Source organism: Schistosoma mansoni, chromosome W (genome assembly GCF_000237925.1).
Source record: "Schistosoma mansoni strain Puerto Rico chromosome W, complete genome".
Taxonomy (NCBI): Eukaryota; Metazoa; Platyhelminthes; class Trematoda; order Strigeidida; family Schistosomatidae; genus Schistosoma; species Schistosoma mansoni.
Window position 1 is genome coordinate 21,637,872 of NC_031502.1, and position 21,039 is coordinate 21,658,910.

At 34.6% G+C, this 21,039-nt stretch overlaps 2 protein-coding genes across 2 annotated transcripts; both read left to right on the forward strand.

Annotated features, from left to right (window-relative positions):
• Positions 1-1,477: 1,477 nt before the first annotated feature.
• Positions 1,478-1,947, forward strand: Smp_130770 (hypothetical protein; the record flags this gene model as incomplete). Its single annotated transcript, XM_018788965.1, has 2 exons — positions 1,478-1,561; positions 1,714-1,947. The coding sequence occupies 2 exons, from the start codon at positions 1,478-1,480 to the stop codon at positions 1,945-1,947; spliced, it is 318 nt and encodes a 105-aa protein (XP_018654455.1).
• A 12,528-nt stretch (positions 1,948-14,475) lies between these two features.
• Smp_015760 (hypothetical protein) lies at positions 14,476-20,523 on the forward strand (the record flags this gene model as incomplete). Its single annotated transcript, XM_018788966.1, has 2 exons — positions 14,476-15,082; positions 20,456-20,523. 2 exons carry the CDS (start codon positions 14,476-14,478, stop codon positions 20,521-20,523), a joined length of 675 nt encoding a protein of 224 aa, XP_018654456.1.
• Between the last annotated feature and the right edge of the window lie 516 nt (positions 20,524-21,039).

Genomic DNA, 21,039 nt, shown 5'->3' on the forward strand with positions numbered 1-21,039 from the left:
TTCTTATGTGGTTGGTCTTTTTGTTCAACACCAAATGTTTTACCATCTTCTATGGATTTACAGAAACTTACAGAATTTGCTGGTGGTTATTGGATGTCTGATGAAGATTTATGTAATGTCATGATGAATTTAGATGATTCAGTAAGATTTCTCTTGTTTTTCTCCATTTTCGTTAATATTATCGTTATTGATAAGTATATTGCGTAACAATGCGTTCTGTGATGGTGGAGAAGATTTGTAGCTCAGGTTGGTGATTTTGATGTAGGTTTGTTCTCTGAGCTGGATGGTTTGATCGTGGAGCTTTCATCATCCTTCTGAACGACATCATCAGCACGAACTTCGGGTAGAAGTGAAGTGTTTGAATTATGATTGTGAAATCGGATCTTTAAAAAAATAGAGAATACTTATAGCTTGCTAGTAATTTGTTCAAGACTCTTTTGAAGCGTTGCTCAGGAATATTGTATTCATCAGGTTATCAATTCTGAAGTTGAACACAAGTACAAAGTAAATAAGGCAAATATGAAATGATTAAGACAAGTATTACATATATCCAAACACCGCTTCTATAGACGAGCGATATTGTCTGCTGTAAGAGTAGATTGGAAGAAAAATAGAGATAGTCAAATTAAGAGATTTGATTAGTAAATGAAGTCATTGAATTTCGATCTATTCTATTCTAGTAAGTTCAGACTACCAGGTTAGCGTCCGAGATGATCGTAACCAAATGGTTGGGGAAATTTGTTGATATGACTCATAGTCGGTTTCAATGGCATTAACCCATTTGTTCTTTATCTCTTATTCTACGAATCGTTCTGAAGCCATATTATCTATGCCTAATGTGTTTTAATATCAACCATACAGACACTACTTCTATTAATCTTGGTTTTGTCTTGATAATTTTCACCTCAGCAGTGCGCATCCACGATCTCGCACTCGCGAGATTCGAACCCAGGACCTACCAGTCTCGAGCCAGAGCCCTTAACCGATAGACCACTGAGCTGGGCAGCATCCAACGGTGTTAATGTCATTTTCATCTAGTCAACTGATACACGCATATGACAGTTTCTATGTTGCTTATCACTGACTTCTAATTGTTTTTAATCGGTCAATTTCCAAACATGTGATTTTCCGTTACTTATACCTTTACACTGATGAAATAGAAACTTAATCGATAAGATGTAATAAAAACGAAAGTAATATTATATGATCAATTCGTATGATGATTTCATTACTCAAATACAATAACCATCCAACACCCTCTATCTATAACATCATATTACTTACTTACTTAATATTGTTATCCATCGGGGATGAGCATAGACCGCCTACCAGGATTCCCCATCATTATATGTCTTAGGATATGAGATAGAACGTTATAGTTTCATGATTATCACCTAATAATTGAACTACTGATTTGGAATTCTATTATCTGGTTAAGAAATAACCCTTCATAAAGGTAACGTATCGTGTGCATAAAATGATTACTCATGATGACAGTTTTTGTAAACGTATTTTGTATAAGTATGATGTAAGTACTAACAAGGGAGCCTATGAACCTCAGGTAGACATAATGGATAATTGACAGCTATTTCACAAAGATTCATTTCACAGTTTACAACAAATATTCTTTTATATTACTGTCTCTCGTTATGATCTGACTTTCTTTTTCCATGGTAATCTTTTTTTTTCTTTCTTAATCTTGCAATTAATTAGCCTATTAAAACAGTTATTATCACAACAAAAGAAGAATATCACTCCATGTTATTGTTGAATTCGAAGCCATCTTGTAAAACTTCTCGACTTTCAAAAAATTCAAAAGAATTCAAACAAATCAGTCCAATTTCACGCGCTTTATCATCATTACTTACAGTATCTACTGATTGGTTCTTACAGACTATTATGAATCGTAAACCTCCAATTTGGCCTATTGATCCACAATATAAGTAAGTTTCAATTCGTTCATTCTATATCATAATACAATGTTATTTGTGGTCATTATCCACTGTTTTGTTACATATCTGTTATAACTTGTGGTCGAGTGGATACCCTGTTAACGTATGATGTGATAAGACCACCAATTAGAGAGCAGCGAATTATCGATCAGACCAGTAATATACAAAAACCGTACGAGCAGTCTAGAGTATTTGTCGGTCCTGTTTCTGCCTTGCCCAGCCAGTTGAGTCCAGAACAGCCTCTGAGGTATGAATCATTATATTTCAAACATAATGAGTTTATATACCAATCAAACTGACCACATCGTACCATAAAATAGGAAACAACATTTGTACAAGATTTCGCCAAATGTGGCTGTGAATAGGGGGAACAGTAATTAGTCGATTGAGTGTAATTCATGAATGGTAAATCACACAATAATAGTCTATAGGTCAAAATAAAGCTTATAATAAGGGGGACACGAATATGAATAGTTTAGTTATTTAGCGATTATACAATAACAAATATATGCACAGTATTGGTTCATAGATAGATTCCAAAGTTACCATTCATTATCCTTATCGGAGCATAACAATATCTTATATATACTATATGTAAATTATTGTGGTTATATGTCCCAAGTTGGAATAACTGTTCATGCGAAACGTTTTTGTTGACAAAATATATTAGTAATTATGTCCGTTGCCCTGGTATGGCCGAGAGGGAGGAGAGTTCGCTCTCTCTCTCGAAATGCTCTCATAGGGCCACACGTATATAGTCTCTACCAGAAAAGTCCTGCTCACTACCTTCTCACCGCATTACTGTTGTTTACGAAATTGAGAGGATGAAAAGCGAGTGTCCAGGGCTTTAACCGAGTTGGTGAACACGGAAAATTCATCTAGAGGAGTTGGAAAACGCTGATTCCAAGCAAATGGTGTGCATGGGCTTCAGTATCCTGAGGGAGCAAATGACGTATGAATCAATCGTTGGTCACCGGCTACCATGGGACTGCATCTCCTTACGATGCTCCACTGCCTTGTGGATCAGATCTTTAGGTCAAAGGCTCAGGGTGTGACCCCCTAAGAAAACCACCTGCTCCAGTTTAGGCACCTGGGCAGTATCATAGCCCTAACACAAATCAAATGAGATTTGTATGGCGCAATAATATCTGGTGCCCCTTTGTATCAATATTTATGTGTTTAAATAAATAAATGTTCGTTGCATATTTTTTACATAAGTTTAAAACAACTAAACTTTTGTGTAAGGAGGTTATAGAGATTATCAACGTTTCAAAGTTTACATCATGGACTGATCTTAGCTAGATAATTATTGGAAAACCAAGCAACGTTGGATAACTTTTATCCTAGTACAGAATTCGTCAACAATGCTTATGACATTATCCCACCGGAGATCAAATCCAAGTTTTTTAAAAATCAGTTTGTACAGCGATCTTCACAAACCTTCCATACTAACAATGATTATAAGTGTACGTACACTCATATGTAGATAAAGCAGAAACGTTTCACTTTCAATGATTACATAACTAAAGTCATTTCATAAAATAAATCACAAAATTGTCAGTGATTGTCATTGTTTTGTATATATGTATATGTTATATCTGAAGCGTTTCGAATTCACTAGTTAAAGAACGGAACAAAGACTTGTAACCAGAGACCGATAAGCTAGCTAATATTCTGACGCAACCCGGACCCATTAACTAGAGTAAGAAGTCCAAGTTGGAAGTGGGGATAATATATTCTGTAGCAGCCAGAAGCACAGCAATCATAAGGGGAAAAAATCAAACGTATATATACAGCAATGAATTGACCTTGGGTAGCATTACAAAATAACACACTCATAGATACAATGGACCAATAGCGTTTAAGATATTTTACAAGTGGGAAATTCGACCCGAAGGTGAAAAGAGCGCTTTTGGCTTGAAAACAAAGAAATTCAAATTTTCAAAATAAAATTACAAGATTAAGCCATTTACGAAGTAAGTTCTGGGGATTTGACATCCCCAACAGTGTAAGTGTCAGTTTTATTTTATTGCAACAATACAGAAGCATACCTTCTTTTCATTTTTACCGTATTCTTTCTTTCTATCTACTTTTTACAGAATACAATAAATATAACTCTCATGCTCCTAGGGGAAGCAGTCTCACCAGACGGAATTCGCTGTACATGATCAACCCTGTACTACCTACTACTACTACTAATAATAATAATACTTAAAATGATCATTGATCTATGCCTAACTTTTCTCACAATTTTAATTTACCCAAGTGTCGATTTTTTCCGAAAACAAAAAAAAAGACTTATTGATTATTGTTCATTTATTTTGTAAATAATTTGTCTAATTTTCATTGAAATCATGAATCGATCTAAGTTAGACCCCTATTGAAACCTAGAAAGCACTGGGGGGTCATTTCGTCGTAGTATGAGACTCCCCAACAGTGCACATCTATAATTCCACACGCATGATTTGAATCCAATGGTGATGTAACTTAGATTGGTTTCAATGAAATTCAACAACGTTCACGACCTCATACTGAAAACCGGTCACTTTTGTTTATTCCCCAATACCTGTTTGATCGTATAGTTGGTTGTTTATGAATTTAATAAATCAATGAATTGTTTTGTTTTATTTTCTTTTGAATAAAGGTTTATGATTTATTTTTAATTTTCGAACTTATGAATAGACTTGGCTAAGACATTCCGATTGTTCGTAAACTGACAACTGATAAATCTTCTGACTGAACACTTGAATCAATTTTCTAAGCTCTTCTAATAACCTCAGACTACACGGCAACTTGTACAAGAGAGAAAAGGTGCGAAATATGTGTAAAAAAACTATTTAGTCTAGCAATAGTTTTTGGGTTGTTTATGGCATTTCAGACGGCCTTGGGCTTCTGGAACCCTTCTAAAGATAGTAGCAGGATAGGCAATCAGAAATGTGACACGTGAGTCTTCACTTTCCGGGAGATTTCTATTCAATGTTGATTTGATAAAATGTTTCCTAGGGAAGTTAAGGCTCCTTTGAATTTTTTTCGAGGAATTTTCTGGGTCTCTCTAGCACAATACACCTTATCCGTAATAGTTTATGTCCTGTTGAACTGTGGGCATCTCAGTAGACACTATCGTTGTGTTGACTAAGATAAATTGTGATTTATTACAAATAGGACTCTATAGATTCATTCGTATACAATCTAAAATTACAGTCGAAATAAATAGACGGATGGTCTGTGCCAGTTGACCTGAAGGTCGAATCAATTCTTCAATAAAATGATTCTAGCGATGTACCAGTATAATTAAAAATCCAGAGTAGGCACATTACTGTCTAGTTGTTCAACAGTTTAAATGTTAATTTTCAAGTTTTTCACTTCCTGTCATAAGAGGAAGGAAATGCTTATAGAATTACTGAAGTTTAATTTCATATATAATTAGTTGTTTTTTTCTTTTAAATTGGGATATGCGTTACGAGTCTTCTTTCCAAGATACAATGCTGGCCGGAGTAATAGTAGGTGTAAAGAAATGAGGGAGTGGTCAACCAACAACGTGATATCAATCTATGAAGTCACTGATTTTTTAGATTTGTAAGGATGACTCGTTGGTAAACTCTAGGAAGCCTTCAAGAAGCCCAGAAAGAGCCGAAGACATTCCATCCAATCACTGCTAGGGGAATATTCTAGAATGTCGACGTGTAGCTTCCCCATTGGGTGGATACGAATGACCCCCTATGTGCCTATTGGTTGTCCGAAATGATGATTTACTCTCAGTCAAAAACTTTAAATACATGGGATTTCTGTACTATATTTTGACACTGTTTTGGGGAATAAAATTCATACTTACTAGTCTTCTGTCTTTTCTCTTGCGACATTGCGGGTTCGAGTAGTCTAGTAGTACACGGCATAGTAAGAATCAAAGCTCTAGATATAACAGGACTGACCCTAGTTGGTATGTCCGGATTTTTTGGTTCAAATCCGTAGAATAATTGTAGTGCACAATTGAAAAATTAAAGTGATATGGCCCCAAATCAATTACATTTCCGTTTCGATGCTTTGATATTTTTTAAGGTCCTGAATTTAGAGTCATACTATACTTCCTATTGATTCCTTTTGAGTTTAACATACAGAGAGCTTTATGAAATCTATTTTTGATCAATGTTTAGCCTTGTAGTGTGTTGATATTCATAGCTGGTGTATATAGTTAAATGAAGTAGTAGAATATCATTGATTTTGATTAACAATGTATACATGTTTATCTAAAACAATCTAACATTGTGTTAATTGATAACCTTGTAGATTTATGGTAATTAGAGATAATGTTAAATGTAGGCTAATGTATGCATTTATGTAATGATATTAAAAGCTAAAGTGTACTATATTCCTATAATATTAACATATATAACGTGATTAAATATTATTAATGCCCCCAAATGCCCTGGTACGGCCTAGAGTGGGGAGAATCCGCTCTCCCTCTCGAAATGCTCTCACATGGCCACGCGTATATAGCCTCTACCAGAGAAGTCCTACTCACTGCCTTCTCGTGGCGGGGGTGTTGTTTACGAAATTGAGAGGACGAAAAGCGAATGGCCGGCGCTTTAACCGAGTTGATGGACACAGAAAGTCCATCTAATGGAATGTAATCTCTTTATTTAATATATCACTCACATTCAATAGGACAAGATCAACATGTAAACTGATAAACTAAAAAATAAATCTATGGCATCATCATCTTTGTACAAGATTGTATATGCTTAAATTTATTAAGTGCTTCAGTTAACCTGTTTGTTTCATTCAGTTGGCTCCTTTTAAGAATTTGATAAAGCCAGAATTACAATTGAGGTCAAATAATACGAATTCATTATGTTTCGTTGTTCCGTATCAGCTGGTTACAACTATATGTATTGAAAGGTAACTTTGGGGTTTGATATAATGGGAAGCAATTGACATTTGTGATGAAAAGAATTAGAGTGACAAAGGTTATCAATAATGATATATATATTCAAGAAAAGGTTAGAGCTCATTTGGAGATGGAATTCAAAAGTATAATGGACTAGTTGATGCATTAGTTAGGTCCGTAAACCGATAAGATAGGTTGTGATAGGTCTGTATAAGATTGCTGGAACTAGAAATTAATAGGATGGGTTACGTAATGATTGAATAGGATTTGAGCAAAGATGGTGGCTAGCTACAGAATCCGGGACGCGCGTTTTGTCCCATTTAGGACTCGTCAGCTGGATGTGCCTGCAATAAGACGAAACATGCGTCATGGATTCCACTCAGCTAGCCACTATCCATCTTTGCTTATAATGCTTGTGACTTAAGGCAATATCGAGTCAATCCGTACAGGGTGCACATATGTCAATAAGTGACTGGTCAATTGCAGTCCTAAATATCAATGGGAACATTCATACAAACAATATAAAATGAATTTAGGATTTGAAAAGTTTACATAAGTTAAAGGAGTTAAGTGAATTAAAGTTTATGAGAGAAGAGATGGTTTTGGTGTAAATGAAATAGAAAATATTTAAGGGAAGACCACAGAACGAAATAAACGATAATGATATTGACAAAAACAATTTACCAAGGTGTTGATAAGTTTATTATTATCTCATTCTGGATACATAAATCAGGTTTGTGTTTTTTTATTGCTATTGATTCAACGAACCAAGGAGACGTTGCGCTTTTTGTCTGTAAATAATTTTGAAGGCTTGTGGAAACCTATTCTTAGTATTCACTTATAAATAGTTTCAACCATAAGGTGAATGAAAAGGAATTTATTTACATTTTTTTAATATTTTGTACTGGGAAATTGTGTACTTCATTCCAAAAAAAAAGTTTGATGTTAATGAATTGGGAACAATAGACAACAATTCCCCCTGAAAATGGATTTTATTTCACTTGGCATTCATTTGAATACATGAAAGTATTGTTACTTGCAGGGAGTTGAGTTTATGCTAGTCAGTATATTAGTCTTTTAGATAACCAAAAAGTCATTTTGTTAGTCAGCTCAACGTAGGACCAGGTACATATATGCATCGGTCCAAGTTAACACACCTCATTAGCACAACAAAATGAACACCGAATTCATAGAAGCAGTCGCTTCAATGGTAGTAATATATAAAAGATTATGTATACGGATATAATACAAGGAGAAACAATTAGGTGATAGAAATAAAGGTATAAAGTAGTTTTAACCTCAAGGTTTAAGGGTAAATAAAGAGTGCATACACCTACACCACTGAACAATTCTGAACCATGTCACCCAGAGTCTCCAACCATTGATTGTGATAGTCGCGTGAACTCCCACCAAGTGGCCTGCATCTACCAACACGGCTGAGACTGGAAGTTAGTGACTTCAAGGACTGATGCTACGTTTTAATTTTGATGCTGCTTACCGGTCTTCGAAATCGCACTATGGAAAGTCTACAATCCTGTTGTCGAAGAACTTCTTAGAATGAACAATGGAGTGGAGGAGTGGGATAGAGTCTTTAGCCAATTCATTGGAACCGCTCATCCAAGCATATGGAAATTTAGTGATGCGCTGAAAAAGGAACAGATTCTGAATGAATTAAAAATTGAACAGTTTGTTGGAGGAATCCAACAACATCACTTAAAAAGAAAGTATACAGAGATAGAAATTTGTATCAGCTTGGTCGTAGTAGATCGACACTGGACTGTCTACGACGAACATCGCACATTTGTTAATCTGCAAATCTAATCATGTTACACTGTGTTACGAAAATTTCATAATATACGTAACATTTACATCTCTATTTAAAATGATGTTACCCCGTTTTGATGTATTGTATTCAATCAGTTAATATATTGCTGAGATTATTTTATTGCATTAAGAAATCACCATATTAATCTAATTCATCGGTGTGTCGTAGTCCGAATTCCAAGTGCTTATGTTACTTATCTACCTTACCTGTGACCCTACTTAGTCTGTCAGGAAATATGAAGAATGAATTAAACACATAAGTGGTAGTAACAAATGACCAGGAACTAAAAGCATTAGGATCTAGTATCAATATCTAGTTGATTGTTTTTAAAAAAATTACGAATTAGAGTCATGGTATGGTGACAGCTTGCATGTGATGCTTTTGTATATATAACTCAGACTATAACCGCTGAATTGCTACCGCCTCTGAAACAAAATCATCTAAAAGGCTATTTTTATAATGTGTTGGGATTTTTAACTTTAAGCTAACTAATATGAAAAGTTGGATGATGGCTAGCAGTGGAATTCAGGACGCGCGTTTCATCCTATTTAGGACTCGTCATCTGAATGTACCTGTATGCCGGAGCTGATGTTCACTCCGTGACTTGAAACCAGGATGCACATATGCCAAAAAGAGACTTAACAACAATGGGATGATACAAGCAAACAACACCAAGTGAATTTAATCTGAAATGTGTTTCGACATTTTTACCTGTCAAATGACTGGAAGATGCAACAAAAGCATTTGCCACCGCCCAGGATGTCGATATCCTGTTGATAGCGGCATGCAGTGCGATGAGTGCAAAGGTTGGTACCACGAAGTTTGCACAAATCTAACACCTGCAGCTTTCAAGCGGTTCAGTAAAAATGGGTGCGTATGGCTATGTCAACAGTGCTGTTTGGATGCAAATAGCCTGTTAACCGAGGCCATCTCAATAGTAAATGCCGCAAAAAAGTGTCTCGGCAAGCGCGGTCGGGATACATCAGTCAGAACTCAATCTGTCGACACGCAGATTGACACAAGGCAGGCCCAAGTGAGTCCAAAAAATGCCGACCCACACTCTACAAAGGAGGAAGAACATCCTCCAAAGAGGTCTAACACAACCAGAAACTCGCGCGAAAAAGTCTCTTCTGTCCCTCGTATCAAAAATGGTGCCCAGAAGGGAACTTCCGGAAACCGAAACCGCAAGGCTCGATCGGTTTCCAGCGCGAAAGATGACCCAATCTCCCAAGTCGTCCTGAACCTTCCGGAATCCCACAGTACGCCTGACGCGACTGTGGTTACCACTCCAAAGAACGTTGGCGATTGGGTACGGGTCGTAAGAAAAAAACGCCAAAATGACGTAAAAGGAAATCATACCCCCACCAAAAGGGTCGACAAGCCGAGGTCTGATCACAGCGACAGATCAGTCATTCTCCATAGAGTCAAGGAGAGTGACAGCTTAGAACCGAAAGCTCGTTTTGAGCATGACATTGTGTTGATAAAACAACTACTCAACCAAGTTATGCCCAAAAACATCCCCGGAGTCACCTTGCTAAAGGTGTATAGACTAGGAAATCTAGCGCATCTGAAACCAAATCAGTCTAGACTACTCAAAGTCGTTTTCAAATCCCCAAACGAACGCGACTTAATCTTAGAAAATGGACACAAATTAAAGGGTTCAGGAGTTTTTCTCCGTAAGGACTTACCGTTGGCGGACCGTGTTAAAAGACGGGAAGCCGAAAAGGAAATACAGCTCAGATTAGACGCTGGCGAAAAAGACCTGAAAATTGTAAATTTTCGGGTTGTGAGGCTTCGACAGAGGATGATGCCGAAGCCACTCTAGGTGAAGCACGAGGCCATTTAAATAGGCTTCGGATCTGTTATACCAACGCCCGGAGCTTACTAAATAAGCTACCGGAACTAGGTGTACAGATTGACTCAACTAGGCCAGACATAATCGCAGTCACAGAAACATGGCTGACGCCGTCTATAGATAGTAGGGAACTTGATTTCGAGGGTTTTACATTAGTAAGGGCCGACAGAACACAAACGCGTAAAGGAGGGGGAGTAGCTCTATTCATTAGGAATGCTATCCCATTCACCATTATCGACAGTGTATCCCATGAGAGTGGGACGTATGAATTAGTTAGCTGCCGCCTGAAATGCAGGGGACAAGAGTTGCTACTTAGTTTGATCTATCGCAGTCCAAGCTGTGAGGCAAACGAGGTCCTGCTAAGCAGTCTCAACACTTTATCACGAAGTGATCGATGTCTAATCCTAGGGGACTTCAATGCACCCATGCTGGATTGGGGAAATCTGCGGACTGAATCGTCAGCAAATTCCTTCGAACAGGAACTAGTTGATGCGGTAATTACATGTGCCCTAGTGCAACACGTGAAGGAAGCAACGAGGTACGACCCGGGTTCTGCATCATCCTTACTAGATCTTATATTGACTCATTATGAGGATGACGTTGCAAACCTGGATTACATGCCGCCCCTAGGCAAAAGTGATCATGCAGTTTTAAGCTTTGACTTCCATATAACTGTCGATCACGAGTACGCTTCAGCTCAATCCAGACCTAACGTCTGGAAAGCAAACATACCAGACATCATGAAATCAGCATCATCAGTAGATTGGAAAATAGACCCAGAGTCATCAATCGAAACGGCTTGGGACATATTCCGGAATTTATACTTAGAAGTTACCGCCCCCCACATCCCTTGGACTACACCTAAGAGAACGAGAAACTCCCCACCGTGGTTCAGTAGGGAGGTTCGCATCCTTCTCCGTAAAAGAAGGAAAATGTGGGACAGATTTAGGTTACTGGGGACTGAAGAGGCAAAATCTCAGTATCAAAAGGCTCGAAATACCTGTGCCTCAACCCTCCGTAAGGCCAGAAAGCTGTACGAAGAGAAAATCGTTAGGGAATCCATAGAATGCCCTAAACGCTTGTATTCGTATATAAACCAAAGGACAAAAAGAAGAAGAAATGTTCCTTCACTATGGGGAGACAGTACTGCCACATCACTAGTGGAGGACGACTTTGGCAAAGCTCAAGTATTCTCTAAATACTTTAGCGATGTATACACCATAGAAACACCCTTCTCACCAGTCCATGAAAATCCCCCCACACAAGCACTGGACAGCGTAACCATTAAAGAACTCGATGTCTTTGGTCTGCTAGTTAAGCTTGACATAGGTAAATCCACTGGACCCGATGAACTGCATCCTAGGTTACTAAAGGAATTAGCTAACTTTGTTGCGAACCCTTTAAGTGTATGTTTTAATCTATCCGTAACCCAGGGTCGTCTACCAAAAGACTGGAAGAACGCCATAGTAAGTCCAGTCTTCAAAACAGGTACAAAACATAAGCCTGAGAATTACCGACCAATTAGCCTAACTAGTGTGGTTGTTAAAATCTTAGAAAAGATTATTCGGAAGGAGCTGTTAAAGTATCTCGATGAAAACCGGCTCCTCTCCGAAAAGCAGCATGGTTTTAGAACAGGTTACTCTTGTCTCACAAACTTATTAGTCGCTCGTGAAAGCTGGTGCGCTCTTAAGGACCAAAAATTACCTATAGACGTAGCTTACATCGATTTCAGCAAAGCTTTCGACAAAGTTCCGCATAACCGGCTATTATATAAGCTAAGGAATGTCGGGATTGGAGGCAATCTATTGATGTGGATAAAAGACTTCCTGGTTGGGCGTCAACAAAGAGTAAGGGTGAACTCCAAGTTGTCTAGCTGGGAAACTGTGCTTAGTGGAGTCCCCCAGGGTACAGTTTTGGGGCCAGTGTTATTCCTCCTGTACGTAAATGATCTCCCTCGTCTACTATCGTCATCGGTCTTACTCTATGCTGATGATGTCAAGATATGGAGAGCGATACAAAGCAAGGGCGATAGCTTAGAACTTCAAAATGACCTGGAGAGATTATCTGAATGGTCCCAAACCTGGCAATTGCCGATAAACACTTCCAAGTGTATTGTGATGCATATTGGCCACCAGGGTACAGATACATACACGATGAATAACACTGAGTTACCTATTGTTCAGGCACACAATGACTTAGGCGTCATCGTTAGTCAAGACTTAAAGACTACTGCACACTGCCGTGCAATAGCCGCCAAAGGTTTTAGGACTTTATGGTCCATACGCAGGGCTTTTAGGCATCTCGACGCTAAAACGTTTCTGACTTTGTATACAGTGTTCGTACGCCCTAAACTTGAGTACTGCATACAAGCAGCTAGCCCCTGCCTAAAAAAAGACAGTGAACTCTTGGAAAGGGTTCAGAGAACAGCAACTAGGCTGATTCCCGGAATAGCGAAGCTCCCGTATGGTACTAGACTGACCAAGCTAAACCTATTCCCGCTGTCATATAGAAGAATCAGAGGCGATTTGATTACAGCTTTCAAATTGCTTAATGACAAATTTGCACCTGATATGCCCTCATTTTTCTTGTCTTCCAAAACAGAAAATCTACGAGGACACTCCAAAAAAGTTCACAAGCCCCGAACGAATTACTTGTCAGCTGACTACCGACTTTCCCATCGAATAATCAACGAGTGGAATTCATTACCTCAGCACGTGGTTGAGGCTCCATCCGTCGACTCCTTCAAAAGAAAGTTGGATCAGCTGAGAGACCATCATCGCCAGGACTAACACAGGCCATCAAGCCTCCTGTCCTTTCCAAACTGAAACTGAAACTGATTTGGAAATATCGGTGGATGCATTCCGCGCCAAAAATTCAAACGTTAATCTGAGTCTGATTTTAAGTGGAATAAATAATAATCTGACATATATTCATACTTAATAATCCTATTTTAATAATAATTGCGTGAGGTGTACCTTATATGTTTTACCGGTTCATCTAAATAATATTGAATAAAACCTAGTCATTTAACTGTTGTTATCACAGACGTCACCAATCGTCATAATCATACTTTAATAAGTCTCTCTAGAGAGTATAAAGTAAAATGTTTTTCGGGATTACATTAAAGAACAATGCCAAGTACATTTTGTCCTTATCACTCTTTATGTATTTCAAATATGAATGAGTATTTATTTGAAATTATGGCCAGAATGGGGTTTGTGAAGACTGTAAATACTTGAATAGTTGAATTCATCAGTCGATTAAAGCTAGACCACCATAGAAAACCTAGAAGCACTGAAAAATCGTTTCTTTCTAGTATGGGACTAATCAGCGATGCATGTCCACGATTTCGCACGTGGGATTCAAACCCGGAGCCTTCGGTCTCTCGCGCGAACGCCTAAACCTTAGACCACTAATCCGGCATACTGCTGAGAAATCCTATACTAGGAAGAGAGACCATCCAGTTCTTCCAGGTTTTCCATGATGGTCTGGGTTACAATGAATCATGAATTCAATTATTAAAGTATTTATCTATAATAGTTCCTCTTGCCTTATCGATCATGATCCATTCATTCGATTATTAATAAATAAGTTTTGACATAGACATATATGTAGGACAGACATATCTAATGAAAAAACAAATTCATCATACCAATGTCTATCCTACGTGATTTCATTGATAGCCTACCTTGACTTTTTCAAGGTTATAGGATTTTTTTATCAGAAGGGGGGTTTTTGCGGAGATTATAATGATTGTTATTACATGTGTGTTGACCACTAATATTTTTTTTTTCAACTCGTATCTTAACTGATTTATGATTGGTCAATTATTGAACATTTGACCTTGTCATGATTATGAATATAAAATAGATACATTTTCGTTAATAAAATAATGAAGTTATAGATCTGAGTATTTAGATATTTTTCCTTTTTTGTATTTTATTATTGATTTTCGATTATGAGTAGTAATAAAAAAAATCGATTTACACCAATATGGATTACATGTTTTTGTATTGATTCCCGTTCTGCATTACTTGAAGATGCTGATAGGAAACTAGCTCGTTCAATACAAAAAGGTAATCTTCCAGCAATTGAACGTGCATTAAAACGAATAAAACAACCATTAAATAATTTAACATTAACAGTTAAACGACGTCATTTAAATACATCATATCAATGTTTAATTAATCATCAATCTAATGAAACAATACCATTTATTAATTTTTATCAAGAATGTTCACCAGTTTTATGGGCTATAGATTGTTTACAATGGAATGTTTTACCATTATTATCAAAATTTGGTTTAGATATGAATCGTCCACAAATATGTCGTCGTTGGACATATATATATACATCAAATAATCGATCAAATACATCACCATATCGTAAATTTTGGACACGTGGTCATTATACATATCAATCAGCATTAGATTATTTTTTTGCTAGTATTTATGAATTAATTGGTGAATATAAATTGAATTATCATGATTTAAATGAACCAAATCCATTAATATTTTATTTATCTCATTTATCAACTATTTTATCAAAAGGTGTTGATGTACATCGTATTGATTCTGTTATTATATTTAATTCATTAGCAATTAGTTTTAATCAATATTTATATCAATATACCAATAATCATTCATTTATATCCGATATATCAGAAAATGATGATGATAATAATAATAATAATAAATCATTTATTGAATTAATTATATTAAAAAAATTAATTGAAAATGGTTTTTCACAATTTGAATTTATGGATTATTTATATTCATATTGTAATTGGTTTAATATATTATTATGTATAATATGTCATCCTAAAATATATTTATATAATAATAATAACAATAATAATAACAATAATAATTATAATAATAATAATTACAATAATAATAATTATAGTAATAATGGTGATAATAATAACAATAATAATAGTAATAATAATATTAAAAATAATAATAGTAATAATTATAATAATAACTTGTCAATAATTATTAAACAATCAACATTATTATTAATTAATTTACTTATATTAAAATGTTCATTACCAAATTTTAATGATTTTAATGAATCAATAGAAAATTTACATTTACATAAAATTTATACAAAATGTTATAATAATAATAATAATAATGAAAACATAATTAATAATGAAGAATTTAATAAAAATTTAATTAAATTATATAATTTATGTAAAAATTTTATTTATCAACCATTTAGTTTAAAAATTTTATGTAGAAATAAAATAAGAAAACAAATTGGTGGAATAAATTTTTATAAAAAAACAAAAAAATTTAATTTACCAATAAAATTAATAAAATTTATACAATATATTAATTATGAAGATTTATTATGTAATAATAATAATATACCAATGGAATTTATTAAATTAGCACAAGGTGAATGGATAGATAGAATGAATTCAACAAGATATAATAATAATAGTAATAATAATAATAATGAAGAATATATGAATCCATTAAATCGATCTAATTATGTGGATCAAATCAATCATAATCATTCCACAATATGTTGTAATAATAATAATAATAATAATAATAATAATGAAGAATATATGAATCCATTAAATCGATCTAATTATCGAGATCCAATCATTCATAATCATTGTATTGAACAAGAAAATAATAATAATAATAATAATGTTTTAAAACGTGGTCGAGCATCAGAACGTCAACATCATATTTATCAACATAGAATGAATAATGATCAAAATGATAAACAATCAATACGATCTACATCTGCTCCATTACCTAGAACAATTATGATATGAAAGAAAAATGTTAGAGATATCTTCTACTTGGAAACTATGATTTATCTCAGGGATAATTAAAAGAGAAAAAAAAATTAATAATTGAGTACCAAGTTTTTAATAATTTCATTTATTTTCTTGTTACCTTGTTTATTTAAAGTAATTAGTCCTTTTGATAAATTACGATAGTGTAAAATAAAATGAAGACGAAGATGAAGATTATCAGAACTATATGATGATGAGATATTAACGTAATACATTATGAACAATCTAATCCTCCTCTCCCCCACCCCATTTCTAGTCTAGTTGAACTTTTATTGTTATATATATATATATATAAATGTTCTTAACAAGTATATAATGTATGGAGTCTTCTTTTCACGAATTTAAAACAATTAGTCCCTTTTGATAAATTTTGATCATACAATAAGAAGACAAAGTTTATCAGAATTATGTGATGAGATATTTGTGCAATATATTTCGAATAATCGAATCACATATATACTTGTTGAGAACATTTATTGAAACTTTAACCATGCAAAAATTCAAACCCCCTTTATGTATTCAAAAACAATTTGTTCTCACCTTAAACCTACCCTGGTAATATTAGTTTATTATCCAAAGTGATTAGATCTCGAATTGTTTTCACATTATTATTATTATTATTATTATCCTTGTCTCCTCCAACCCCCCCCATTATCAGTCTAGTTGACCTTTTATTCATCAGATATAAAAGTTCTTAATAAATATGTAATGTATGATCAAATTGATTCAAAATGTATTGCGTTCATATCTCATCATCATATAGTTCTGATAATCTTTGTCTTCTTCTTCTTCTTTTTATTTTACACTATTGAAACTTGTTTATAATGAATTGAAATTGTTATTCTATTCAATTAGGTGTACAGTAAATTCTAATTTTATCATATTGTGCTTCTTTTGTTGTTGTTGTTGTTCTTCTTTCTTATTGATTGTTGTTTTGTCGAAATTCTTAGTTTGTTATATCGAATTGATTATTCATTGTATATTGATGATTTAGTATCTGGGAAGTTTAGATAAATGTTTCATATCTATACCCTTAATCATAATAATTAGAAGATGAATAAAGATATTAAAGTAATATTGAATAAAGATTCATGTATCTATACATTGTTAATACTTTAATTAAAAAAATTAAAATTAGAATATACAATTATTGAACATTCCTATGATAATGACACTAATGAATTATTGATTAGTTAAATATTGATTTGTATAGTTACTTAGATATAAATATGACTATAGTCAGGGTTGTGGGGGGAGGAGGTTTGTTTTTTCCTATTAGATTATTATCAGTTTTTTTTTTTAAAGAAAAAAGATCTTTTATAGAAATTCTTTAATAATTGTAAGTACAATCTTTGATGTATGGTAAATTTATATGTTAATCTTTTATATACTATGTCAACTTCAAAAGTTATCACCCCTATGATGATTTTAATCATTTAGCATATTATTGTTTATGTTTTTTTTGTATGAATATTGATTTGTTTATTTTATTAGTATCTATGTATACATTGATCATATGTAAATATATAAACATAAATATTGAATTCATTATAAAAGATATATCCTTAAAGAAAGATGAAATAAACCAAATTACACTCCTCCCCTTCTGATAAAACAAACCCCCAATGAAATAATACATTTTAGAAGTTGTTTTATTACTTATTGATTTTTTTTGTTTATTTGTTGATTGTTTTTAAAGGAAAACAAATAAAAAGAACTCTTTATTCAACCATGTTTTTTTTTCATTCTTCTTCGCTGAGATTATACAAATATATTATTCGATCATAAGTGTCTTCGAAGCATTGCTTGTATATGCTGGGATCACAGGGTAAGTAATACAGTTGTTAGGAAACGGGTACTAGGTAAGGATGACAAATTGATTGATAAAGTATTGAAACTTCATCAGTTGAGATGGCTAGGACATGTGTTATGTATGCCCAACAACCGACTGCCCCGACGTGCAATGCTTTATGGTGTAGGAGTAGGTTGAAAGAAAGCTAGGGGCGGCCAGACCAAAACGTGGCACAAATCTATGAAGTCAGTGACAAGTGAACTGAGCCATGTTGGTAGGTGTAGACTACCTGGTTGGGATTCGCAGTCGATGGTTAGAGACCTTGAATGACATTGCTCAAAATCGTTTGCAATGGCGAAGGTGCATACACTCTTTGTGTTCTATCAAATTCTAATCTTCTGAATTCTTCATGTTTCTACTATTTTCTCTTTCCAAATTTATTTCACTGGATTATACTCCTTCAATAATATCTTCAAACCCTAATCTTTCGGTTTACTGCTTATACTCTTACTATTTCTACCACTATGGGATTTGAATCGACAACTTCATCTCTGTGCTAATGTGGTATGGCAACTTGAACTGATGTACGTACGTACGAAGTTCTACATTGTGACTGACTGACTAATTTTTCCTATTTAATGTCGTACATCAACTCGGCGCCCAAATACAACGAAACTATTCGTTCTAATTTAAACAAAAGTTCTTAAATATAACTTAGTTTGTGTACTAAATTGTACTGCCTCTTATTCACATGAATATATGAGTTGAATATATAGAACATTTTGAATGATTGTATAATTTACACAAACATATAATCTAGATAATTGATAGGCTATTTATTAAATTGATGGTAAGAATTCGAATGTGCTATTCAAGTGTTAATCCGATTTAATGAATATTATTCCAGGTTAAATTCACTTAGTTTTGTTTGTTTGAATCTTCACATTGATGTTTAGGACTGCAACTAGTCAGTCTCTAATTGGCATATGTGCATACTGAGCGTATTGCTATGAGGACTCAGTAGCTGAGTGGATAACGTGATGGTGTTTGAAGCGAAAGGTACTGGGTTCGAGTCCTAGAGTGAACATTAACTCTGAGATGCAGGCACGTCCAGCTGACGAGTTTCAAATAGGATGAAACGCACGTCAAACTGGATTCCTTTGTTAGCTACTATCCATCTTTGCTTATTATTCCAGGTTGTTATATGAATTAGTAATCGGTCAATTAATTGCAATTTATGATGGGGTTTTGTTCTCTGAGCTGGATGGTTTGGTCGTGGAGCTTTCATCGTTCTTCTGGACGACATTATGAGCACAAAACTTTGGGTAGACGTGAAGTGTTTGAATTTCTCTACATGTGGTTCACAGGTTATCATGTACACTTTGATATTGATTGGTTGTTTTGGAACTTAGATCTATCATTGTTTACTTGTTTATTTTGGTTGTATCTCTCATTAGTTTGATTTATGTTCTTATGTTTCTGCATAGTTTTCCTGATTGGTTGATAAATTGGATTGATTTCAATGTGCTTGTTTATTGCTGATTGACCTGAGTGCCAAGCTTCTAAAAAATTATCAAATCAAGCTATTCAGTCATCTATTCTCATTCTTATTGAGATGTTTTAAAGTATATTTCTTGTAAAAACAACCTATAATTTGTTTAAAGAATTAATATCAGAAGGGGTTTAGTGGAGATTTAGTATTTTCATAGTTGAAAGCGTGAGTCAATTGAAGCTAGACCACCATGGAAAACCTGGAAGCACTGGACGGCCGTTTCGTCCCATTATGGAACTCCTCAGCAGTGCGCGTCCACGACCAGTGGAGTTCAAACCACGTCTGTTGTGAGATATCAACTCACTGAAGACAATTGGTGAACGGTTGCTCAAATTTCATGGATTGGTTGAAGTTAGACATTAACACCGTTGGATGCCGGCTCTGTGGTCTATCGGTTAAGTGCTCTGGTGCGGGACTGGTAGGTCCTGGGTTCGAATCTCGCTCGTGAGGCGGGATCGTGGATGCGCACTGCTGAGGAGTCCCATAATAGGACGAAACAGCCGTCCAATGCTTCCAGGTTTCCTATGGTGGTCTTACTTCCATTGACTCACGCTTTCAAGTATAAATAATTAATGACACATTTATACTGCATAAAAGATAGAAATACTTCAAGGTAAATTAATTAACCGGTATACAATATTCTATGCTATTTTGATATCATATCATCTTTAAAGAGTATAATGTATATTGGATGATTATTTAATTATTTCATTGTTCTCCAGATGTTTGAAGTATTCCATAATGAAATCCAAGTTTTTGTGTATACTTTTGGATAGGTTTCAAGGCAGTTAAACAAATGGGTAATGATCAAAATTCATTTCGAAGAAACGTTCCTATCAGATAGGCTGTATACCGTTATATTGTAAAACTTAAATCAGTTTCCTATATAAAAAATTAACCGAATTACCCTCAAGAAGCGGACTTATCTTTGATCAGATAGGAATAAGACAATTTCTTTTGACTTGTAATGATTATTGGATAAATAGAAGATGGGTATTTCTGAAAATGACCTAGACTTCGGTTGACTAGAAAATCTATCCAACATCTCATCAACTGATTGGTATTGACCGTATTATTACAGTAAAACACAAATGATAGAAAAACTCAAAAAAGATTTCAGAAGCTATTTAATTTGATCAATCAATGTTCTTCAGAAACCTTGAAGATAATTTCATTGCTCCGATTGGACAGTGACCGAATTTGTTGCCAATCTCAACATGATTACCAGAAATATCTTCAATCTTAAAGTCACACTGTTATACCCAAACGAAGAATAAATGACTACTAACTTCTGGGAATTATTTATGGACTATTATTACATATATTCTTATTGGATAATTATTCAGTAACTGGAATGAAC